General features: G+C 39.2%; 1 protein-coding gene and 1 pseudogene across 1 annotated transcript in view; both read left to right on the top strand.

Annotated features, from left to right (window-relative positions):
- The window catches only part of Colec10 (collectin subfamily member 10), a 46,027-nt gene extending 38,799 nt beyond the window's left edge, over nucleotides 1-7,228 (top strand). The window contains exons 4-6 of the mRNA XM_032915419.1: nucleotides 2,088-2,141; nucleotides 4,361-4,456; nucleotides 6,807-7,228. Coding sequence (XP_032771310.1) covers nucleotides 2,088-2,141; nucleotides 4,361-4,456; nucleotides 6,807-7,198 — 542 coding nt within the window. The 3' untranslated portion in view covers nucleotides 7,199-7,228. The remainder of the gene's footprint in view (nucleotides 1-2,087; nucleotides 2,142-4,360; nucleotides 4,457-6,806) is intronic.
- Nucleotides 7,229-16,960: 9,732 nt separating this feature from the next.
- LOC116890091 lies at nucleotides 16,961-17,976 on the top strand (annotated as a pseudogene).
- Nucleotides 17,977-22,834: the final 4,858 nt, after the last annotated feature.

The raw sequence follows: 22,834 nt of genomic DNA on the forward strand, positions 1-22,834 counted from the left end.
TCAGGAAACTCATCTGTGAAGTCAGAAACTCTGCCATTCAAACTGCTGAGCATGTTATGCACCTACCCAAGTTCTTTCAGTTGTAAAATGAAGGCAATCAGATTGCCTACCTCATGGGATTTAATCTGGTAATATAAGTGAAACATGCAGAACAGTTGGCAACTTATTTATATTTAGTAAATATATGTGTTCCTTCTTCTACTAACTCATTCTCACAATCTTCTCTTACTTCTATATGAGGGAATGAATAATCTTTAGGAAACAACTTAGATGTGAGCAACCTTCCTCAGGAAGGGAGTTGACATGTTCTCTCATGTGTTTGTTTGTTTGTTTGTTTTTCTCACCACATCTATGATGTCTGTACTCTTCTACTGACACCCTCTGTCTCAGACAGCTTCTGTCTGCTGCGTGCTTCTCACTAAGAGATTCTTATATGCTGAAGAAAGTATTTTTTATGGGATCCCGTGAATTTTCCATGCCTTTTTAAACTGACTTGCATGAACACTTTCTTTATAGTGATGTCACACATCTTTAACAATTGCTGCTGAAATTCTTGGTTGCCAGGCTTCAATGCAAAGTATTTCACCTTTCCTACTGGGATATAGTAGTATATTCTCTCTGCTTATTCTCTCTTGGGCGTATCATATTTGTGAAAGCTGTCTCTCCCAGACTTACCAGTGTCCACAGGCAAGTTCTGAGACTTCTATTCTCATGCCTAGACAGCACCCTGGAGGTCAAGGGCCTTTATCCTTCTGTCAGTCAAACACCTGCATGTGTGACATCACTGTAAAGAAACTGTCCACATAGATCAGTTTAGAGAGGCATGGGAAAACTATGGGATCCCATTAGAAACACTTTCTTCAACATATTAGAATCTCTTAGTGAGAAGCACTCAGCAGAGATTGTCTAAACAGAGAGTGTCTGCAGAATGACACCCTCAGAGCAAATGACAGAGGAAGACTGCAGGCTTTACAGTGGCCTTGTGAGAGATGGCATCATGCAGAACCTATTGGATTATATGTCCAACTTCCTGCCTTCCCTTAGTTCACCTGCAGGTAGGACTGCCTCCTACTCCTTCAATGTGGGTGACCTCCAGGCTGTGTTTATCCTTCGCAATTGTTTCTTATATTGCCAAGTCATCTTTATTGCAAGAAACCTTACTTCACCCTGCTCAGTATCTTCTCTTTTGATCCTCAAGTACCTCAGCCAAATACACTCTCCTAGAAATCAAAAGCCTTTCCTTTCAATTACTGTGTCTGATGTGGGATTCAGGAGTCATTTTGAAGTTTTAAAAAAGAACCATTTTTTTTATTTCTTTCTCCCTGTTTCAAAAGCCCTGCTTCTTTGAGAATTATTTTTTGGAGGCCTCTGACTGAGTAATATAATGGCCCCATAGGAAGAAGAACAAAAAGAAAAATTACTAAGGTTGACATTTCAGTCTAATGTGATATGACTCTTCAGAGCAGATATTTACATGTGTAATGTCCTTCCAAAGATTGTAAATGCTTTAAATCAGAAAGTTAATCTTGTCCTTCTGTGTATTTCTCTAAGAACCTAGCTGTACAAAATAAATAGCAAATGTTCGTTGAAATCATTTGAAAAAAACTATTTTTTTCTGTTTTATGCTTTGTTTGTTTGGTTTGGTTTGGTTTCGTTTTGCCAAGGTCAAAGCCACATAGAATAACCTGGAAGACAGTAACTAGAGACAGCTCAGTGTGTTAATTAGTGGATACAGATTTGCAAAGCAATTGTATTTTTAAAATTAAACCACTCTGCTCATTGTATTGGCATTGTTACTAAGGTGAAGGCCATATTATCATCAAGACAAGGATCACTAATTCTAAGGTTCTTTATATATCCTGCAGGAGTTTTAATGATCAATCTAAATAGATCATGGCTTACCTGATTACTTATGCTTGTGAACAAACCATAGCAAATCAGTGGTAAAAAGCCAAGGAATATTAGTTGGAGATGATAAGAATAAAATTTGGAGGCTGTTTCCCTTGGTTTTGGAGGGATAGAATGTTATCAGCTTGAAGCAACTCACTGTTATTTATTTACTGTGATTTTTTGTTGTTTCTATTTAGGTGACAAAGGAGAGAAAGGTATGCTTGGGGTACCTGGAGAAAAAGGCAAGGCAGGTATGAACAACATGCTTATTTTGTTTTTGTTGATTTCTGACAACACTCCAAATGTGTTCAGCTCAAAACTACATGTTGAAAAAAAAAAAAGCCCCTTTCCATGCATTCAACCTTATTTCCATGAACTAGAGGACATGGAAAAAGAGACCTTTCCAGTCTGCACACTGGTGACTTTCCAAGCCCTGGGGAAGGGAATAAGGGCACATTCCACCCCTGTCATGCTCACGGTGAGAAGCAAGCCCAGCACATCAGGGAGTAGAGCTCAGTCTCTGGAATCAAGAGGAAAGTCCACACCAGAAACCGCATCAGCAGCCATGCTTTGAGTCGAGAGCATCTGAGCCAAATGCTAGACGAGGTTGGCCTCAAGTGCTGGTCTTTTTATGTTACCTGGGTACAATGCCTGCCCTTCATAAGATGGAGGAGTCCTTAGAGGACTCAGCTGTGATGTTTGATATGAGGAAGGAAAGTAAGCTATTTAGGGAAATTTCCCATTGTTTCTATTCACAGTGGTTTAGTGAAGACTTGTTCAAAGAACTGCCAGATATTTCCTGTGTTTATCTGTGTAATGGATTAATTAAAGCATTAGATATTTTTCCATTTGCATAATAAAATCCGTTTAACTTTTCATACTTCCAAGCAATAAAGAAATGGAAAACTATAAGCAGCAATCATTAAACAGAAACAAAAGAGAGACATTTGAATTTACCACCATTTACTTTGATTCTGCTTCTCCTCACTACAACACAAGGCAGGTAGAAATCTGGAAGAGCAAAGCCAGCTGCAGAACAAATTTCAGCCCTTCTTAAAAGGAGGAACAAAAATATTCAAAGGCAGGGATATGGAGACAAAGTTCAGAGCAGGGACTAAAGGAATGGCCATCCAGAGCCTGCCCCACCTGAGTATACAGCCCATATATATACAGCCACCAAAACTAGATAATATTTATGAAGCCAAGAAAAGCATAGTGAGAGGAGCTGTCTTCTGAAAGGCTCAGCCGGCAATGCTAATGCTAGCAGAAAACCATTGAACTGAGAAATGGGTCCCCATTAGAGCATTAGAGAAAGGATTCTTCAGTTGAAGGGGCTGTCAACCCCATAAGAACAACAATACTGACCAACCCGAGCTCCCAGGGACTAAGCCACTACCCAAAGACCACATATGGACAGACCCATGGCTCCAGGTGCGTGTGTTGCAGAGGATGGCCTTGTTGGGCACCAATGGGAGGAAAAGCCCTTGGTTCTGCCAAAGCTGAACACCCTCAGTGCAGGGGAATGTCAGGGGTGGGTGAGAATGGAAAATGGTTGGGGAGGGGGAACACCATTATAGAAGAAAAGAAGGGGGACAGGTTAGGGGGCTTATGTCTGGGAAATGGGGAAAGGGAATAACATTTGAAATGAAAATAAAAATATCCAATAAAAAAATGTCAAAAAAAAAGAATACTTAACCAGTAAACTGGACAGCTGCCTTTTAAAATCTAAACTGTCTCTATTCACAGTATTTAAACATGGGCTTTGAAACTGGACAGCTATACCTTACATGGATAATCAGAGTTAGCATGTGATTGAATCATGAAAAGTTTCCTCTATCTTGAGAGAGCTGTGTGAGCTCGTGAATAATGCAGTAACAGAAGAGAGGCCTGGCTGCAGATACATTCTGAGGAAGCTGTAAAAGTTTCTCCTGAAACTGAGCAGACCATGTCATACGTAACAAAAATACCAAGTGGCTCGAGTTTCTGAGCAGCAGTCCATCTCATTCATCCCTTATAAGCCCTCATTTACAGTTGTTTTTTCTTTTAAATCATTCCAAACACTTATTTTTAATGTATATATTTTTTGTTTTATGTGCATTGGTGTTCTGCCTGCATGTATGTCTGTGTGAGGTTGTCATATTTTGAAGTTACAAACAGTTGTGGTCTGCCACATGGGTGGTGGGATTTGAACCTGGGTCCTCTGAAGGAGCAGTGAGTTCTCTTATCCACTGAGCCATCTCTCTAGTCCCCACCCCAGTTCCAAACATTTCTAAAGGAAATGTTTATGAATTTTTTAAGAGAAAATAATAAATTATTTAACAATAAACCCTTGTTTAAACATGTAGCGATTCATAGAGATATGTAACCAAACTAACAAATGATAGGAAACACTGAGAATAGAGAAATGGTCCTCTCCAGCAGGTCATGCTGTGCTTCGACATGAACTGATAGTTTTGTCGTTGTTTACAAGGTACCATCTGCGACTGTGGCAGATACCGGAAAGTGGTTGGACAACTGGATATTAGTGTTGCTCGTCTTAAGACATCAATGAAATTCATCAAGAATGGTAAACGTATTCAGTGCTTTGCCTTGTTTCATATCTATCAATCTGGTCTTTCAACACTATATTCCTCAGCAAGATACACCTTGGGTCAAGCAAAGTATCACAGTCCAAAAACCTCTCAAAATATTGAATATCCTCTCAGATTCCAATATTTTTAATTTCACTGCACAGATTCAATCATATGTGTGTGGTGTTTCAGTAGGAAAGGAGACTTTGCTAAAAGTAGGTGTTACTCCCACCTATTGGGAGTAAGGATCATTACTCAAATTTTTTGGTCAAATTAGGAAAGTTTTATATTCTGTCACATAAGGCTATTTCCCTGAAGAAAATAGCATCAAACATATGAAAAAGTTGGGCTTATATAGCCCAAAATACCACAGGGCTAGGAGGTTTCCAAGGTTTTTTTGTCATGTAGGAATTGAGGAGAACATTTCAAAATTATTTTTCAGAACATCTTATCAGGGCAGAGGGCAGTCAGGGTATAATGTGTGGAGCACGTCAAATTCCAGAAAATGGGTCAATACCTGCTCAAATCCAAGTTTTACAGAAACAGGAGTATGAACTTATTTTGACCTCAACACTAGATGGCTTTTAATCTTAAAATGGAGTGAAGCTGGTCCATCAGACAGGAGAAAAGAGGAGAGCCGAGCAAGCCACGCTAGAAGAACAGACACCGATTCAAACAGAAACAGAATCTCTGAAAATCTTCTAGTAGCAAGGGCTACTTCCTGGAGTGCTTGCGATAGCACATAACTGCTAACAATAGAGCGTTCGGTGTTTTTCAGTATTATGTTATACCTGCTGTGAACCACCTGAAGCATGAAGAGTGTCCTGCCTGGAGATACAGAGAGAAGAGTAGCATTTTCCTGACCCCCTTCCCAATAATACATTCAGTACAATCATGGGTTCCTATAAACTTTTCAGCTTGATCATTTCTCTTGCCCCTTGTCCATTTTCCCACATTGATGAGTACTAAAGTCTTCAACTTGGAAAGGACTTTGCTGAGAGAAGTTTATTGAAGAATCAGATGCAGTGATGATGGTCAATTTCATCTGACTGAACTTTCACTTAGCGTAATACAGATGTCCATGTTGCATATTAGTAGAAGAAAACAAATACCGTCACTTGCTCAGAGTCACCATGTAATGATAGAGGCATAGGAAACACCTAGCATAACAAAGCAACTTAATTGGTTATAACTTCTAGTTGGAATTCATAAGATGGTGTATCTTGCGGCTGGAGAGATGGCTCAGCAGTTAAAAACTTGTACCATTCTTTCAGAGGATTTCGGTTCAGTTCTGACCACTCATATCAGGCAGTTCACAACTGTCTGTAACTCCACTTCTAGAAAATCTGACACCATCTCCTGATCTCCATGGATACTCTCATATAACATGCCCTATACAGAGACATACTCACATAGCCATACATAAAAACAAATTTAAAGATAAAACTTTTCATCTTACATGACTCAGTCTGTCATGAACACAAAAGTTAAAATATTTCATCAGTCACAGGTTTCTTAATGAAGATAAAGACCCCAAGATGAATATAAACCGTGATGACAGTATTATGTGCTGAAAGTCATTTTCAATATCTAGTTGTATCCTGAAAACTCAGTAGCGGAGTCTCCCCTATAACTGTGTGCTTAATCTCAATTATTGTGTATGTCCATATTCTAAACGCTCCTGAAGTGGACAAAACACCTTTATTATTCCCCTATTATCCATTCAATTTGCTTGTAATAAGAAGTTGGCATTTTTTAGGGTGCTCTAGGCATTGAGTTGAAGAGCATCAGACATGATGAGTGACCTCAGGACATTTAGGGTTCAGTGGAAGATATAGACAAGCAAGCAGAGTAGACTGTGCTGCATGGTATAAAAAGGAGATGAGAAAAGAAATGGGGTTGGGGGGATAGAAGACCCCTTTCCACCAAGAAGCATTGGAAAAGCTTCATATGGAAAAGCTCAATTTTCTCTGAGATGTAAAGACCACCAGGGTCTTCCCAGGCATGAAAGGTGTAGGTGGGGGAAAAAAGTGCCACATGTACCTGATACAAAATGGTGAGATGCTCCAAGTAGGAGCTCGTGTTAACTAGGCTTTGTTACCAAGGGTGCTATGGAACAAATATGCAGGAAGCTAAGGAGGAAGGAGAGAGAGAACAGATGGTAGACTTTCATTTTGTACCCAATAAACAGAAAGGCACAGAAGAAATTAATTGAGTAACTCATTGTAACCTTGCAAAAGGAAGTCTTGAATAATCTTAATACTTTGAAATGTGACAATATTATATAGGTATTCGCTTCTTCTTGTATTGAGACACATTATGCTATTCTTTCTCTCCTCCTTGCAGTCATAGCAGGGATCCGGGAAACTGAAGAGAAATTCTACTACATTGTGCAGGAGGAGAAGAACTACAGGGAATCTCTGACCCACTGCAGGATCCGGGGAGGGATGCTAGCCATGCCTAAGGATGAAGTCGTTAACACTCTTATTGCTGACTATGTCGCCAAGAGTGGTTTCTTCAGAGTGTTCATTGGCGTGAATGACCTTGAGAGGGAGGGGCAATATGTGTTCACAGACAACACTCCATTGCAGAACTACAGCAACTGGAGGGAGGGGGAGCCTAGAGACCCCTATGGCCATGAGGACTGTGTGGAGATGCTGAGCTCCGGCCGGTGGAACGACACTGAGTGTCATCTTACCATGTATTTTGTCTGTGAGTTTGTCAAGAAGAAAAATTAATTTCCTTCATGTTACATAGGCACTTTCTCCCTGGGTTACTTTTATTCATCTTTGCCTTTCTAACTACATTGTACTTGCTAAAATGACAGAAAGGCTCTGCCTCCACTATCTTCTTCTGTGTTAATTGTGAAGTTTTTGGACATGATGTTTACTTGGGACGTTCTTGACCACCTTTCTCTTGCATCTCTATTTAACCCTCTGGTGTAATGGAAGGAAGGCACTACAACTCAAAAGGGGAAGGGAGAGGGTAGTTCTGAAACAATACAAGTTATATTCCTTCTGTTACATTGTTCCTTGCTATTAATGAATGACTCCATTTTATTTCATGAATGTATTCATGCAGACATTCTTCACCTTCAGCATAAATATTCAAGAGGGAAGGGTTCAAGCCTTCAGAGAACTCTGAAAGTGCTAACGTGCTACCCTCCAGGGCCCCTCCCCGTTCCATCACATAGGTCACTCATGGAGAAATTTCATGGGAGGCCTTTCACTCCCTGTAAATTAATGTTGCTGGAGACGCCCTTTGTATTATTTTGACATCACAGAGATATGTCCAGCACAGCATTTGAAATGTGTTTTGAATCCTCATTTACCGAATTGGCAACCTTGAGCTGCAGATCAAACCTCAAAGCAACTTTAATTTGGCATGTGAAAATAAACAGTTGAAAAAACCTCTCTCTCCTCTTCTTATAAATGGATACCATACTTATGGGTTATGACACCTGATTAGATTGTTTAAAATGCTAGCAAAACAGTTAATGAAACAAGGGAAACAGATCAACAGCATATGTTCTCCTTAAGCCATCTGTTCATTACTTTGCCCATGACTAACTGGTAGTGAGATGAGGTTCCTGGCATTGTCTATGTGAATTCACGAAGAGCCACAAATCCATATCCTACGGAGTCCAGAAAGATGACATAAATAGATGATCTGGGAGGGGTGAGGCCCCTGATCCACTAGTCACAGTCTGCTCTTTAAAGGAGCCAAGTGCTTCTTAGCCACTGCTGTCACTGCCACCAACGACCCAGAATCACTGCAAGCCAGTATCCTGACATCTGAACTGAAGTCAAATAGCTGGAACTTTATAACTCCATGTTTCTAAGTGTTGACAATTAATCAATATCTAACCCAGAATGTAAGACCTACAATTGTCTGTTAACCAAATTATGAACTTTCCATTTTCATCTCTGGGGAAAGTTCTAATTGTGCCAGGTGTCATTAGGAAATGATTACTTCAACGTCAGGTCTCCCATGAATGCCTTATTCAGTTCAGCTTAATAGGAGAAATTTAGTAAATCTTTGACATTTATCAGGTTATTAAACTAGTTACAGAGTCTCTTTTGAGAATGTGGCATAGGATATTTTGAAGGCCAATCAGTTTAATATAATTACAAATCAGGGCATCACGCCAAATGCCAGCCAAGATCTCAGAGAACTGGAACATTCAGAAACACATGGAGGAAAGGAAAGGGCTGAAAGAAGAGAGTGGCAGCCAAGAGCAAATACAGACCAGGGCGGCTCCTGTTGGACTCATGTTTGCAATTGCTCTAAGTCCCTGAAGTCTGAATATTGTGAACATATGGCAAATGCTATCATTTCTATTATAAATTTATAATGCTAACAATCATCCTCTCAGTAACTCAACTCAGTTTGGAGGATACTCCTTAGAGTAGATGACAGTTTCAAGGAATAGGATCCATCCATTCCTGCCTGAAAGAACTTCTTTAAGACAGTACTTATTTAATCAGAACTCCATGAAAATGTTTTTTCTATTTGTCTTTCAAGTGTGAATGTCAGTATATAACCCAGGCTGTCCTTGAACTTGCAATCTTCCTGTGTTAGCCTCTTAGATGCTAGGTGACAGGTATGCACCACCATGCCCAGCTGAAAATATACATGTTCTGTGTTTTAGGAAAGCCTCTGCACCTCCTTCCTCAAGGCAGGAATTTTTACTGCCATTTTTTTCAGTGAAAACACTGCAGCTCTGGGAAGCAAAGATATTAACAAGAACGGTGCATTTGAAAGAAAAGCAAGTTTCTATGCTGGTCCAACCTGAATGTTCCATGTATTACATGCTTAAAAGGTAGTGAGATCTGTGTGTGTCAGGGGTGGTGTGGAGAAATGAAGTGAGCAGCCTCACTTGAGGTACTGTCTACAGAGACTGAGATTTGTGTTATCACTAATGAGAAGGTTGGTAGTGTGGGTTCTTTTAGGGTGATACACCCGTGTCAGTATTGCACAAAAGTTCAAACTCTAGATCTGACCATCAGAGCTGTCTAAGTGTCATTGCTGATTGTGACTCTTCCTAGCCATTTTATTAGGGATAATTTAAATGCCCTTTTCCTTGTCTTTATCGTTTTCTCTTCATAGAGAACTGTGACAACAAAGGAGGAGTTATGGTGACGTATTTGGAGGAGTATCAACTAGACATAATATAGGGGTACCACAAGACTTAGACATTACTACTAAGTACCTGTGGTGTTAAGGGGTAAATGGGAGAAAACAATGAGTATTTTGAGATATATAAAATATTTTGATATATATTTACTTAAGTAAATGTAAATGTATATCAGTATATTATGAATAGAAAATCTATATTTAGTTACATAAAGTATGAGTTTTAAATCATAAAAGTAAAATTACTGGCACCTGGACAGATAGTTGAATGGACAAGAGCCCATGGGGACACCAGTTAAGTTCCCAGAATCCACATTATGTGGTTAACACTTGTCTGTAATTCCAACTTTAAGGGATCTGACACCTGAAGGGGAAGTTTCTGGTTTCTTTAAAAAACACAATTGTGTCACGTGATTTTTTTTCTGGGTGTTGTCTTGTGAGAGAGCAAGTGATGTTTTGCTGAAAACAGACACTTGAGAGGGCATGTGATGTTTTCAAAGAATATTAATGAATCCCCACAAACAGTGAAAGGTGGCTTTTGCATTGTGATACTATACCATGCTTTGCTGGTCTTTATTGGCCATGCTACTCTTGAGTGGTCTTCCCTTGTCTTAAGTTTGTAGAGCGAAACAAGCCAAAGAATTTATAATGGTATTCCAGATGATTCTGGCCATTTATTCTGACTTGTGGCAATTCAGCACAGCCCTGTACTTTCTGCTGGATCTTGCTACCACTAATAATTTGTGTCTGATGTATGTTATTAGACTGGACTGCTGGTATCCTGACAAAGAAAAGTGGAGTTACCCTAAAAAACTACTTCTAAACAGGTCCACAACTCCCCTTTTTCTCCCCTACCTCTGGTTCAGAGGGCAAGAAAGAAGGTTAGGATTTGAAAAGAATCTAAGCCTACAGACACTATTATCTGGACTCCATGGGCACCTACCCTCATATGTGCACAGTCTCACACACAGATTCACATATATGCATATAACAGTAAAAGTAAAATCAAACCTTTTACAAAATAAAACTATTAGTCGTGCTACCTTTAGATTATTAGGCCTTCATATTACAGCTGAATCCTTTCATGTATGAGGGAAAATATCTCTTCACATCATTTCAACTAGGATTGAAGAACTATTTTCTATTGATCATATATATAAACCTTTATATAGTATAGGGATGTGTTTCACTGTAATTCTAAGAGATTCTCATTCAGACTGTTTTTGTATGCTTTTGGTAATTTAATAAGCCTTTGTGACAAATTAAAATGCATTTCATGTAATTTGCACTCGTTATCCTTGTTCTGCATTTTGCTACTTATAATTGAGAAGCTTAGCCCTGAGATTAGCTGGGGAATTGACAGCAGGTTCTGAAAGAAAGGAGATACAGGAGAAAGTACTGTACTTGCCTTGCCAAACATTATCTAAGTGATATCCAGTACTACAACATTCTCAAATACTAAACAGTTCCCATCACTACCAATTAACCTGAATTGTGTTCATGAGATACAAGAGGCAAAGACGGAATGTAGGGGTAGTCCTCAATCAACTGGGACATCTCAATCACACATAATTTGTTCAATGAGATGGAGTGAGTGTATTATACAGACAGGATCTGGGAATGATACTACAAATAGATGGTTTGCAAATAACATAGAAAAAGTTAAGGACAGGAGTCTTGTAGCAATGGGAAAATGAAGTAGAAATTGGAGGCCATGTTCACAAAAGTGTGATGCCTCCATGGGGGAGTAGTTAAAATAAGCTGTGTTTAGGGTAACCACAAAATTCATTAATGTGAGCATGAATCATCTATAGTATGGTATATCTATTATGTTTCTAGTGGTATTGTGTTGACAACTGGGAAAAATATGGAGAAGGCAGCTCAGATTTCCAGCCTCATGAGCAGAACTTAGTTCTGATTCTTTGTACATCAAGTCTATGGTAATGAGGTTCAAGATTAAAGGCATTGACAAGATTATATAAAGGCATGCTGCTTTTACATCTGTGTTGTTTTAACATAACATCTCTTCTACAGTACACTAAAATAACTTGGCTGAAGAAATTTTGTAGGAGGATTTACATCACCCTTTCTCAAAGAGTAACACTGACATGTCTGTTCAAATATATTAATTCATCTATTTTGGCTTACTCATTTTTTATGTGAACAAGATGTCCCATGTCAATGTGTACCTCCATCCACCCGCATTATTTCCTTACAATTAGAATATCTCTTTTGTGTTTGTCATGAATGGTTATTGACAAGTGGCAAATGTTTCTTGCCTTATCATTTTGCTGACCTATACCTGACAGCCAGTGAAGCTCCTATTTGCCCAGATTGTCAGTTTTATAGTGAAATATGAAAAGGATGACAAAGTGATGACCTCATTCTATAATTGACTAAACTGTGATTATAACAAACCTTACCTAACATTTGCAATTCCTTTTGGGAAATGAAGATTCCTTTTCATCAGTCCAATATAACTTTGTCATATATGCATTGTTCTCATTATGAATCTTAGCTTAATTTATCAATAGTTAACAATAGTTAATCACACACACACACACACACAAACACACACTCACTCACTCACTCAGTATGCTACAAAAGCTGGGCTGAACATAGTCACTGGTTACTATAGTACACCCTTTGATATATTGAGAGAATTATAGTCCTGGAAAGAGTACTCATAAATTTCAATCATGGTGTGTAAAATACCCTACAAACCAACAGAATCATAGCCAAGTCTTGAGAAAATAAAGTAACATTCACTTTCAGTCCAGTAAGGTGACCATAAGTATAAAACCAAGAAGAGTAGTCTATGTGGTATGACATTAAGGAAAGAGATGATTTGCCCTGGAAGGTCATAACTTTATATAGTTATTTACTGAACCAACTCACATAATGGAGAAAGCTTGTCAACAGAAAGGGTGTGTTTTAGAAGTGAGCACTTTCAGAAAAAGTTAATGTTTGATTTCTGTGACCATAGGACTTTTGGGACATGCACATCCTTCAACTATTGAGGAAATATTCTACTGGCACTTGAGTTCCATGTATTTCTCCATTTCACATAACATAGACCCTGGCATACCCCCAAAGAAGCTTAGAAAACAAAGAAAACAGTCTATAAACACAGAGAGTATGTTACTTTGCTCATAGGTATGACCAAGATCCTGTCCATGTAATTTAGGAACGGAAGAATTTATTTGGGCTCACATTTTGAGCCATATGGCCCATTACTTCAGGAAAGGCCTGATGTTGAATAACTCACCAGCAGGAGTTTGCAGCAGTTAATTACATGTGACATCAGGTCAGTTGGGAGGTGAGAAAGAACAGGATCCTTTCAGGTGCACACTTCCCAGTATGTCTGCTTTAGGGTCCCCCAAGTTTCTGCCCAGAACCCTCACTCATACTCCATAAGTAGCCCTAATGAACTTCAGTTCCCAAGGCTAAAGTTTAGTGAAATTGAACCTTGGTTTCTGCCTAGGACTTTAGAAGAAGGAGGTAAGAGTTTACCCAGCCCCCATCACCAACACAGCCTAGAACTAAAAATTCTTCCAGCAATCAGTAAATTAAATGGGGCAGAATGTCAAATTGCTTTTCACCTAGGTGATGTGGTTGCTAGCTTATTAGCTCTTTTTATTGTAGATATAGTTGACCAAACATGAAGTTTCTGAAGAACTTTCCAAGAACAGATGAAATATGATACAGAAAAGGATCAAAATTGACAAAATCTTGAATATTTAATTTTCCAAAACTTCTAAAGCCCAGTGGATGCCTGAGGGCTTCTGCTGTCTCTACTGCACTGTCTTTACTGCATGGAGTAGTTGGCCTTGCTGCCCTTCTTTGCAACTAGTAGCTTCATCCGTGTTCTTTCAGAAGTAGTTTACAAAGGTGTCTGAGAAGAAAAGATTTGCTTTCTTCCCCGACAAATATCTCCAGTCATTTCTTAAAGTACTACCAATCCAAGTTGGGTGAACTGAGGTAGACTTCATTGAATTTGTGATGAAAGAAATCCATTAGTTCAAAAGCTTACACTAAGAGAAGCCATTTTGAATCAATACACCTAAATAAGGAGGGACTAATTTCTAATTATTGTGGCAGGTGCCCTTTATACTTTTTGGCAATTGGTACCAATGAAAATGGTTGTGTCAAGAGTAAAGGAACTGGGAATCGATCACCCCAGCAGGTTCATGCAAAGCCTGAGAATAGTCTGACTGAGAATAGTCTGACTGGTTGTGTCCAAGAGCTAATGGAAAGGCAAGGTATGATCAAAGCAAGAAGGATTCAGAACACCAAGCTCACAAATTACTCAGGAATGCAAAGAATTTGACCGTAAAGACTACCAGAGGTTTCAAATAGCAGGAACCAGGTACAGAGTGGTTTCTGTTCACTCAGAACTGAGAGCTTGTGTGTAGAAAGCACAGCTTTTGAATTGTGAGTGATATCACTGTACAAACAGGATCTTGATGATTTGTGGAATGGGAATTGATAAAGTTCAAACATTTGGTATGAATCAAATTGTTGAGCTTTCTAAAATGTAGGGGTTAGGACTGTATCACAAAAGCCCTTTTGTAGACCCCCGGGGACATAATGTCCTCCCCTGCATCAATGACACTGGTCATTTGAAAAAAGAGAAGCCCTAGACCATCTTTTTTGTATTTTCAAAGAAGTTGACTAAAAAAAAATATTATAACTTTTTAAATTTCTAAAATATTGCACTATTATAGAGATGTCTAAGGTTAGCAAATTTAAAAATAATTTTCCCACTTATTTAGAAACTGCCGTGTGTGTGTCTGTCTGTCTGTCTGTATGTCTGTTGATATAAGGGTGAGTGGGTGTGGCACGTGCATGTTTAAACCGGAAGACAAACTGGTATGGTTCCATCGGGGCCAAACACATTGGTGACAGGTTCTCTAAATGGCTTGCAGCTGGCCAATAAGCTAAGCAGGTTGGACGGTGATTCCCCGAGAGCTGAGTGTCTCTGTGTCTCTGTGCCAGCATTATTAGAGTATGCCACTGAGCCTGAACTCTTCAGGTGAATCTTGGTGAGTGGAGAGCACAGCTGATTTGATAAAGATGGCAGCAGTTTGACTTGTCTGAACAGCACTCATGCACTTGAAGACAAGGCTTCTGCTCTCGCCATCTCAAAGTCTTATCTCTGTGCTCAATTGTTCTCTCCAGCTATTCCACAGCAGCTGAGAGTAGTCAGTTTCTGATCTACCTTGCAGGAGCATCAAGATAAATTCTCTTTTACCTTCATTAATGGAATGTGCCCAACAAGTCATTGGCTCATCTCTTGCCATGCCACTCTGACACAGAAGGTATGTTATTCTTATTTCCTTTCATCTCCAATCAGCTATTAGATTATTTTTACTTTATGACTCATATGCTAAGAATATCTTAGACCTAGATCAAAGAAGTAAGGAATGACTTAAAGTGCTGAAGAAATAAAACTCATGTACATTTGATTAATTAATCAAGAGTGATATCTACCAAATTATACATCTAAGCTTATACATCTAAGTTTCCTGATTAGAATTCACTCATGTTGATGGTGCTGGGCAAACCCACATGAGAGAGAAGCACACTATGATAGAGAAGCCCTAGGCAATCAAGTTACTCCTTCAAAAGGCTTTGTCAGAAACAACTTATGTTACCATATAAGACTTTGATTTTCCTACTCAGCAGCCATGTCATACATAACTAAAGACCACATTCTAAGACTCATACTTTCTCAGTGTCAACTTTGCAATCTTGTATTATCTGAGCATGTGTCTTAAAACCTAGATAGTTTCCACTTACATTCTTTCCTGTACTTTCCAAGCTTGGCTATAGAGTACTATAGAAACCATGAACATAAATTAAGACTTGACGGTACAAATGTGTAATTACTTAAAGAAAAGATACTAAATTTAAAAAGTAGGTTGAGATCTAAGTTATTCTAAATGATTATTCTTTGAGAGTTGAGATTTTTATCACAGTAGTCTGTCTCCCTGAATTCTTCCTAGATCCACCCACCCAAGTCTGTGTCTTCCTTTATAGTCCTTCAAGACCAATTTGTGCTGCCAAATACACCTGGATAAGTGTACTTCAATTGGACAGTAGTTGACTTACCTGAGGCTGCACTCCTAGAAAATACTGTCTCTCCCTCTCCTAGCAGCTAACAATTGCCAATAGCTCTATAGCTAAGGGTGGGGCTGTGTGTCTAGATCTTGTCTCCATGCTGGGATTTGGACCAGTTTGTAGTTTCACAAGTTTGTGTGTGTTGCTGTTACAAATTCTGTAGGTTCATATGTGCAGCTGGCCTGTTTTGGTCTTGAAAAGTAATGTTTCTTTGCAGTCATCTACTACCTCTGTTTCTTACACATTTTTTGTTCCCCTTTTCACAATGATTCTTGAGCCTTGGGTGGCAGGGTGCAGTCTATATGTTATCTTTAGGACTAAGCATTCTGTCATTTCCTATTCTCTGCATCTTGGACATTTGTAGATGATGTGTTACCATCTACTGCAGAGAAGTTTCTCAGATGAGGGTTAAGAGATGCATCAACTCTCTATCAGGTATAAGAAAAGTTTAAAAAAGGAAAAATTGAGTATTTCATTAGAAAGATATAAGAAAAGCAGCCTGAAATGTAGTAATACATTCAAAAATGCTCAAAGAGAAAACAATCATTTTCATGGAATGTCTCTGGAACTTGAAGTACACAAATACTTAAAAGTATCTATTGGATTTGCCAATATCACAATGGAGGTGGAAGAAAACAGTAAGAATGAAAGGGGATGAGCTTTAAGAAGTCAAAGAAGAATGCATGGGTAGTATTTGATGCAAACCTGCTTGTAGAGAAGATAAGAAATAACAAAATCAAGAATAGTATCTGCAATGGCAGTCAGAAAACAGGGCAGGAAGTCTTCATTCAAACCCAAAGGTTACAGTCCTAGACTTCAGATGTCTCAACCTAAGATAGTACCCAACCCAGATTACGCATGCCCCATCATACGCATCTATAACTGCTATGTCTTTTCCATTCATTTTTCCTGTACTATGGCAGTAATACTTGCAGTGTGAGGTATGACAACAAAACCAGTATTAGTATTATAACTTCACAGACAGAAGCGTGAGTCTCACCAATGTTACTTCAGCATACACTATTTTCCTTTTCTTATTAGGGACAGAATTTTCTTCTTTTTATATAAAGGTATTGAATTACAGTTTATTCTTGTTGTTTCCAAATTTCCAGTATTTATGACCTCATGATTTGGAGCAATTATTAAGTGAAATAAAAATTATTTGAATGGATCTCTGCTCCTCCCTGTTCCAGAGACAGCCGCATCTTCTCGTGCAGTGCCAGCCTCATCTCCTAGACAAGATGGTGAAGGTCAGTGTGAACAGATTTGTCCATACTGGGTGCCTGATTACAAGGGTTGCCTTCTGCTCTGCATTTGGCAAAGTGGAGATTGTTGCCCTCAACAATCCCTTCACTGACCTCAACTATGTGGTCTATATATTCCAGTATGACTCTACCCATGGCAAATTCAATGACACAGTCAAGGTTGAGAATGGGAAGCTTGTTATCATTGGAAAGCTCATCACCATCTTCCAGAAGCGAGATTCCACTAACATCAAATGGGGGTGATGCTGGTCCTTAGTATGTTGTGGAGTCTACTGGCACCTTCACCACCATGGAGAAGGCAGGGCCCCACTTGAAGTGTGGAGCCAAAAGCGTCATCATCTCTGTCCTTTCAGCCAATGTCCTCATGTGTGTGATGGGTGTGAACCACAAGAAATATGACAACTCACTCAAGATTGTCAGCAATGCATCCTGAACCACCAATTGCTTAGCCCCCTTGACCAAGGTCATCCATGACAACTGGCATCATGGAAAGGGCTCATGACCACAGTCCATGCCACCACAGCCACTCAGAAGTCTGTGTATGGATGGCCCCTCTGGAAAGCTGTGGTGTGATGCTGTAGGGCAGCCTGGAACATCATCCCTGCATCCACTGGTGCTGCCAAGGCTGGGGGCAAGGTCATTCCAGAGCTGAATGGGAAACTCACTGGCATGACCTTTCATGTTCCTAACCCCAATGTATCCACTGTGGATGTTACATACCACCAAGAGAAACCTGCCAAGTATGATAACATCAAGAAGGCAGTGAAGCAGGCAGCTGAGGGTCCACTAAAGGGCATCCTGGGCTACACTGAGGACCATGTTGTCTCCTGCAACTCCGACAGCAACTCCCACTCCTCCACCTTTGATGATGGGGCTGGCATTACTCTCAACGACAGCTTTGTAAAGCTCATTTCCTGCTATGATAATGAATAAAGCTACAGCAACAGGTGGTGAACCTCATGGCCTACATGGCCTCTAAGAAATCCTGAACCACCCACCCCAGGAAGGTCACTGAGAGCAAGAGAGAGGGCCTCAGTTGCTGAGGAGTCCCCATCCCAACTCAGCCCCCAACACTGAGCATCTCCCTCACAATTCCCATCCCAGACACCCAAAATAGCAGGAGGGTCCTTGGAGTTCTCCCCTACTCTTGAATACCATCAACAAAGTTTGATGCACCCCCCAAGAAAGAATTAATTGAACACAAGTAGTAGTGACAAATAACCAAGGAAGCTGCCAAGTGACAAATGGGCAGATAGTATACAGTAAGAACACACTGTACACATAGATTGTCATGACCTGGGCAAATAACATACAGTGATGACACACTTTACACAAAGATTATTCATGTCCTGGGCAGATAACATACAGTGATGACAGGCTTTACACAAAGATTATTTATGTCCTGGTTTGGGAAGAGAAAGGACACACAGAATTTCATTTTTCTACTTAGAACATTAAACAGTTTTAAATTATAAATTTCTTCGAAGTGGAAGTTTCTAGTAGTGTCATGTGATACAGACTCACATGGTGTTTTACTGAGACAAGACCCACAGGAGGACATGTGATGTTTGCAGAGAATATAAATAGGACTCAAGGAACAGTGACAGGGGTTTGCATACCTAGCATTGCAATGTCTCCTGTCTTCACTTCACTTCATTGAGAGAGGCATGGCAGAGAATTTCTCCTGGTATCACAGCTGGTCCTGGCCACTCCTGCTGACTAATGTTGACTCAGTGGTGGCCTAATGGTTTCTGCTGGATTATGCCACCACTGCTAGTCTGTGTTTGGTATCCTGATGTTACTGAACTGGACTGCTGGCAACCTGACAACAGAGACTGGAATTGCCGCCAAGGAATTACTTCTAAAGTGGTCTATATTCTTTTGTCCTATTTACCACCACCCCTCCCCACACACATACACCTTTGGGCAATGGGCTAGAAGCAGGGTCAAAGTGTTTGAGAACCATTATTAAAAGTATGTATATTTTAAAATCTAAACCTACATTTTTTATTTCCTAAATTTTCCATGCAATATTTGGAAACATATTGTGCCCAACCATTTGAAATGGTAGGAAGTGAACCAGCAGATAAGCAAATAAGAATTACTGTAATAATCATTATAACATGAACATGGTTCTAAACATTTTACAGGCAATTTTCATTTAATATTCAAATAACTATGTGGTACAGGTAGTAGTAGAAGTATTTTCTATTTTATGTAGAAAAAACTGAGTCCCAAAGAATAAGTAATACCTTAAGGTCACCTTGTTATACACTACATTCAGTCACCTTGTTACAATCTAATGTCAACTTGTTATGTCCTAAAGTCATCTTGTTAACATTTCAATGATCCCATTCATCTACTGCAGTATTACTTAGTCATTGCACTATTTTAATCTCAACATATAATACTGGCATTTGCAAGGTTTTGAATTTATACTATGGCTTTCCTGCTCCTGTTCTATGTTATTTCTTTCAGCTCTTTCTAAGCCTGTTTTTTGCATGTAGAGCACATCTATTCATGGATATATGGGGGCAAAAAACTGCACAAAAACATTGCTACTTCACGACATTTCCATAAGTCTTGGGAGGGCTTGAAACTTCAGAACATTCCATCCATTTCTCAAAAGGAACAAATAGATATTTCAAGAATTCTTAAATTATTCTTTCCCTGTCCCTCAAAAGGCAAGTAAAAATACAGCTTCACATAAAGGAATTGATTTTAATAGAGATAGAGTGTTCTGAGGGGACTTGGTTGAAAACACTTAAAGTCAGACATGATAAAGTTTTCGAAAAGAACTTGAGAGGCGACTGCTCAGACAGAAGAGGGAAGATGATGTATTGGAGTCCCCTGGGCTACAGCAATAAGATATTGGAATAGCATATGACAGAAACATGGAGAGCACAGGGACCTCTTAAACGGCATTGTGAGTGCTACAGGAGGGAAGCACAGACTTATGGGTATACAGTGGTAAGGACATGAGGTCCTTTCTTTGGGATTCTACATGTTATCCTAGCAGAAATACTGAGGAGTGATCCTTTGTTCAGTATCTAAAAACATGTAAGTCCTTTATTGTAAAAATAGTATTCTAGTGCACTTATTCCTTGAGAGACTTGAAGCCCCAGGGAAGGGGGAGGCTGGTGGGGTGGGGGAAGCAGCCACTTGGAAACAAGGAGGAAGAGGAATGGGATGAGGGAGGGAGGGAGGGAGGACTGAGTGGGGCAATGACTGGAATGTAAATAAATAAAATATTTTTTTAAAAAATTCAGAAATGAAAAAATAGTATTCTAGAATCAAAAAATGACCTTCATCCATCTAAAATGATTCTGGTCTCCCTTTCTTACTATTGTGATGTATATACCAGGTTATGTTAGTTCTATTTAATATATGAAATATCATTCAATTTATCCTTGACAGCAATCATTTTCCTCTGTTAGCCTTACAAAATAAAGCTGTGAACTCTTAACATCTGCAAAGCCTATATTTTGATGAAGGAATAAGTAAATAAATATGCATTCTTCATGACCTTCCCTATAAGTTCACCCCCATCATTTGCAATGTTAGATACACATTTTCAAACCTATACATGTATTAGTTTTCACATAAGGTTCACCCCCTTGATTTATGCTTATTAACTTGAAGTGTTGTTGCCTATTGTCCACTCTTTTACTTCAAGTGGGTTGCTATAAAGAAATGCCATAAGTTATGTGGCTTATAGCCAGGCATAGTCATGCAGGACTTAAATCCCAGCACTTGGGAGAAAAAGGCAAGTGTACCTCCGAGGACAAGGTCAGCCTGGTCTGTAAAGTGAGTTCCAGAGCACCCAGTTAAAACCTGTCTCAGAAAAGACCAAAAATGTTATATGGCTTATAGACAACAGATATTTAGTTCTCATAGTTCTAGGGTCTGTGAAGTTCAAATGCAAGGCATGGCAGATTTGTATCTGTCAAGAGTTCATTCTGAGTTCTTGTGGATAACATATTATGGTGCCACATTCATCTTTATAACACAAATGTTAAAGTGGAGTGTTCAGGATATAACAAGTAATAGACTGATATTTAATAAATAATTATTTCTTAAGGGGTAAGGCTGGGAATAGAATGTAAAATCACTGCTACCTCTCAGTCCTTCTTTGTACAAGATGCTATTGTACAAACTTTGAGAAACATAATCCATGTAAACAAGGACATTCAGAAGAATAGTAAAGGTGATGTGTTTATGAAGGTCCTGAGGAGACTTTTCACTGGCTAGTGAATGTGTTAGAAAGTCACAGCCTATGCAGCTAGCTAGTGGTAGGAACAACTTACAGACCCTAGCAGACATTCACACAAGAATTACCTGGCAAGAGCTGCCTGGGAGGTAAGAAGAGATCCAGCATCCAGTGAGGGAGGAAATCCAAAAGCTCAGGAGTTGTCCTGAATCCTCTGTTCTGTTGCACATTGAGAAACCCAAACCATATATCAGAGGGCAATACATCCATTCCTTGTATAAAATTCAGTGTCTTGAATATCTAAACAAGAGCCAGGCAGAGACAAAATTAAATGGGCAAATCAAACTCCAAAACGGAGTAAACTCCAAACATGCTTCTTAAGCCAGCAGATGAGAATCTTTGCCTATGAAGAATATTCCTATAAAAATCAGGAAAAACCAGGAAGTATGAAGACCTTGAAATCCAAAAAACAGCAAGCACTAGAAAACTAAAATTAATATGGGTAGTCCTGAAGAGACTTGGAGTTGAAAATTATGAGGAATGATTAAAAACCTGATGTGATAGAAAATATATATTGAGTTAGGAGAGTTTCAATTACAAGAGACAGAAATCCAACTCACAGGAATAGAAGCAAGGAAGGAAACAGGAGACAAGGCCATGATTAAATTATGACAACTCTGGATCCTAGTCTTTGTTCATGTCCCTTTGTTTGTTTGGTTGGTTGGTTTTTGTTTGGTTTTCATTCTCTTAAAGGGAAAATGAAAAAATTATACAGTTCAGACTCTCATTCTTCCTCTTTATCAGCTCAGAGATAGAAGAGTGCATCCTACAGTATGACATAAGGACCAGTCTCATCTTGAAGAGGGGTCCTGAGAGAAGGGGTATTTGAAAGCAGAAAAAAAATGACTTGAAATCAATTGTGGGGTACAAGCTGATGGTCTGTGTTCTGCTCAAGACAGCTTTCTCTGGACAGCTCAGGCAGCTCATGTAATAGTTCAGCTCCCACAGACCAAAAGCCCAGTCTTTTATTTACATATTAATGAAGTCATTTACTCCAGGTTCCCTTTTAATTACCCCAGGAATTAATATTCCATGACTCCAGCTCCCTGATTCTTAGAAAAAGACAGGAAGCACATTTTTAAAACATGCAAATGATTTCAGAGATCTTTCTGCCTTTGTAAGCACAAACAATAAACTTAGCTGTGTGGGATCCCATCCTGAGATTACCATTTTAACCATGCCTGAACCACTCTGTCCCAGGCCGACCTTGAACTCAGGAATCTGCCTGCATTTGAATCTGCCTGCCTTTGTATCTTTCTGACGAGCTGTCTTATAGTGCAGCTGCCACTGTTCTTTTATATCTGTGAAGCCCTTTATATATATTATATTATTTATATAATTTATATTGCATCCTTATATTTTGCATAGTTGAGAAATTATATATTTTCAAACTCATGCTTTCAGAGTTCTTTCCCACAGCCATAAGGGCTGTCCTGAAGGTCACAGAATTTACTATTTTTGCTAAAGACCCTTACTTCCCAAACTCATGCTATCTCTGATTATCATGGAGTCATTAACCTAGGCATTAACCTTGAGAAAGGACATTTCTCAAAAACCATAGCAGGGAGAATATTTTCTGA

The sequence above is a fragment of the Rattus rattus genome, chromosome 1, assembly GCF_011064425.1.
Source record: "Rattus rattus isolate New Zealand chromosome 1, Rrattus_CSIRO_v1, whole genome shotgun sequence".
NCBI classification, from domain to species: Eukaryota; Metazoa; Chordata; class Mammalia; order Rodentia; family Muridae; genus Rattus; species Rattus rattus.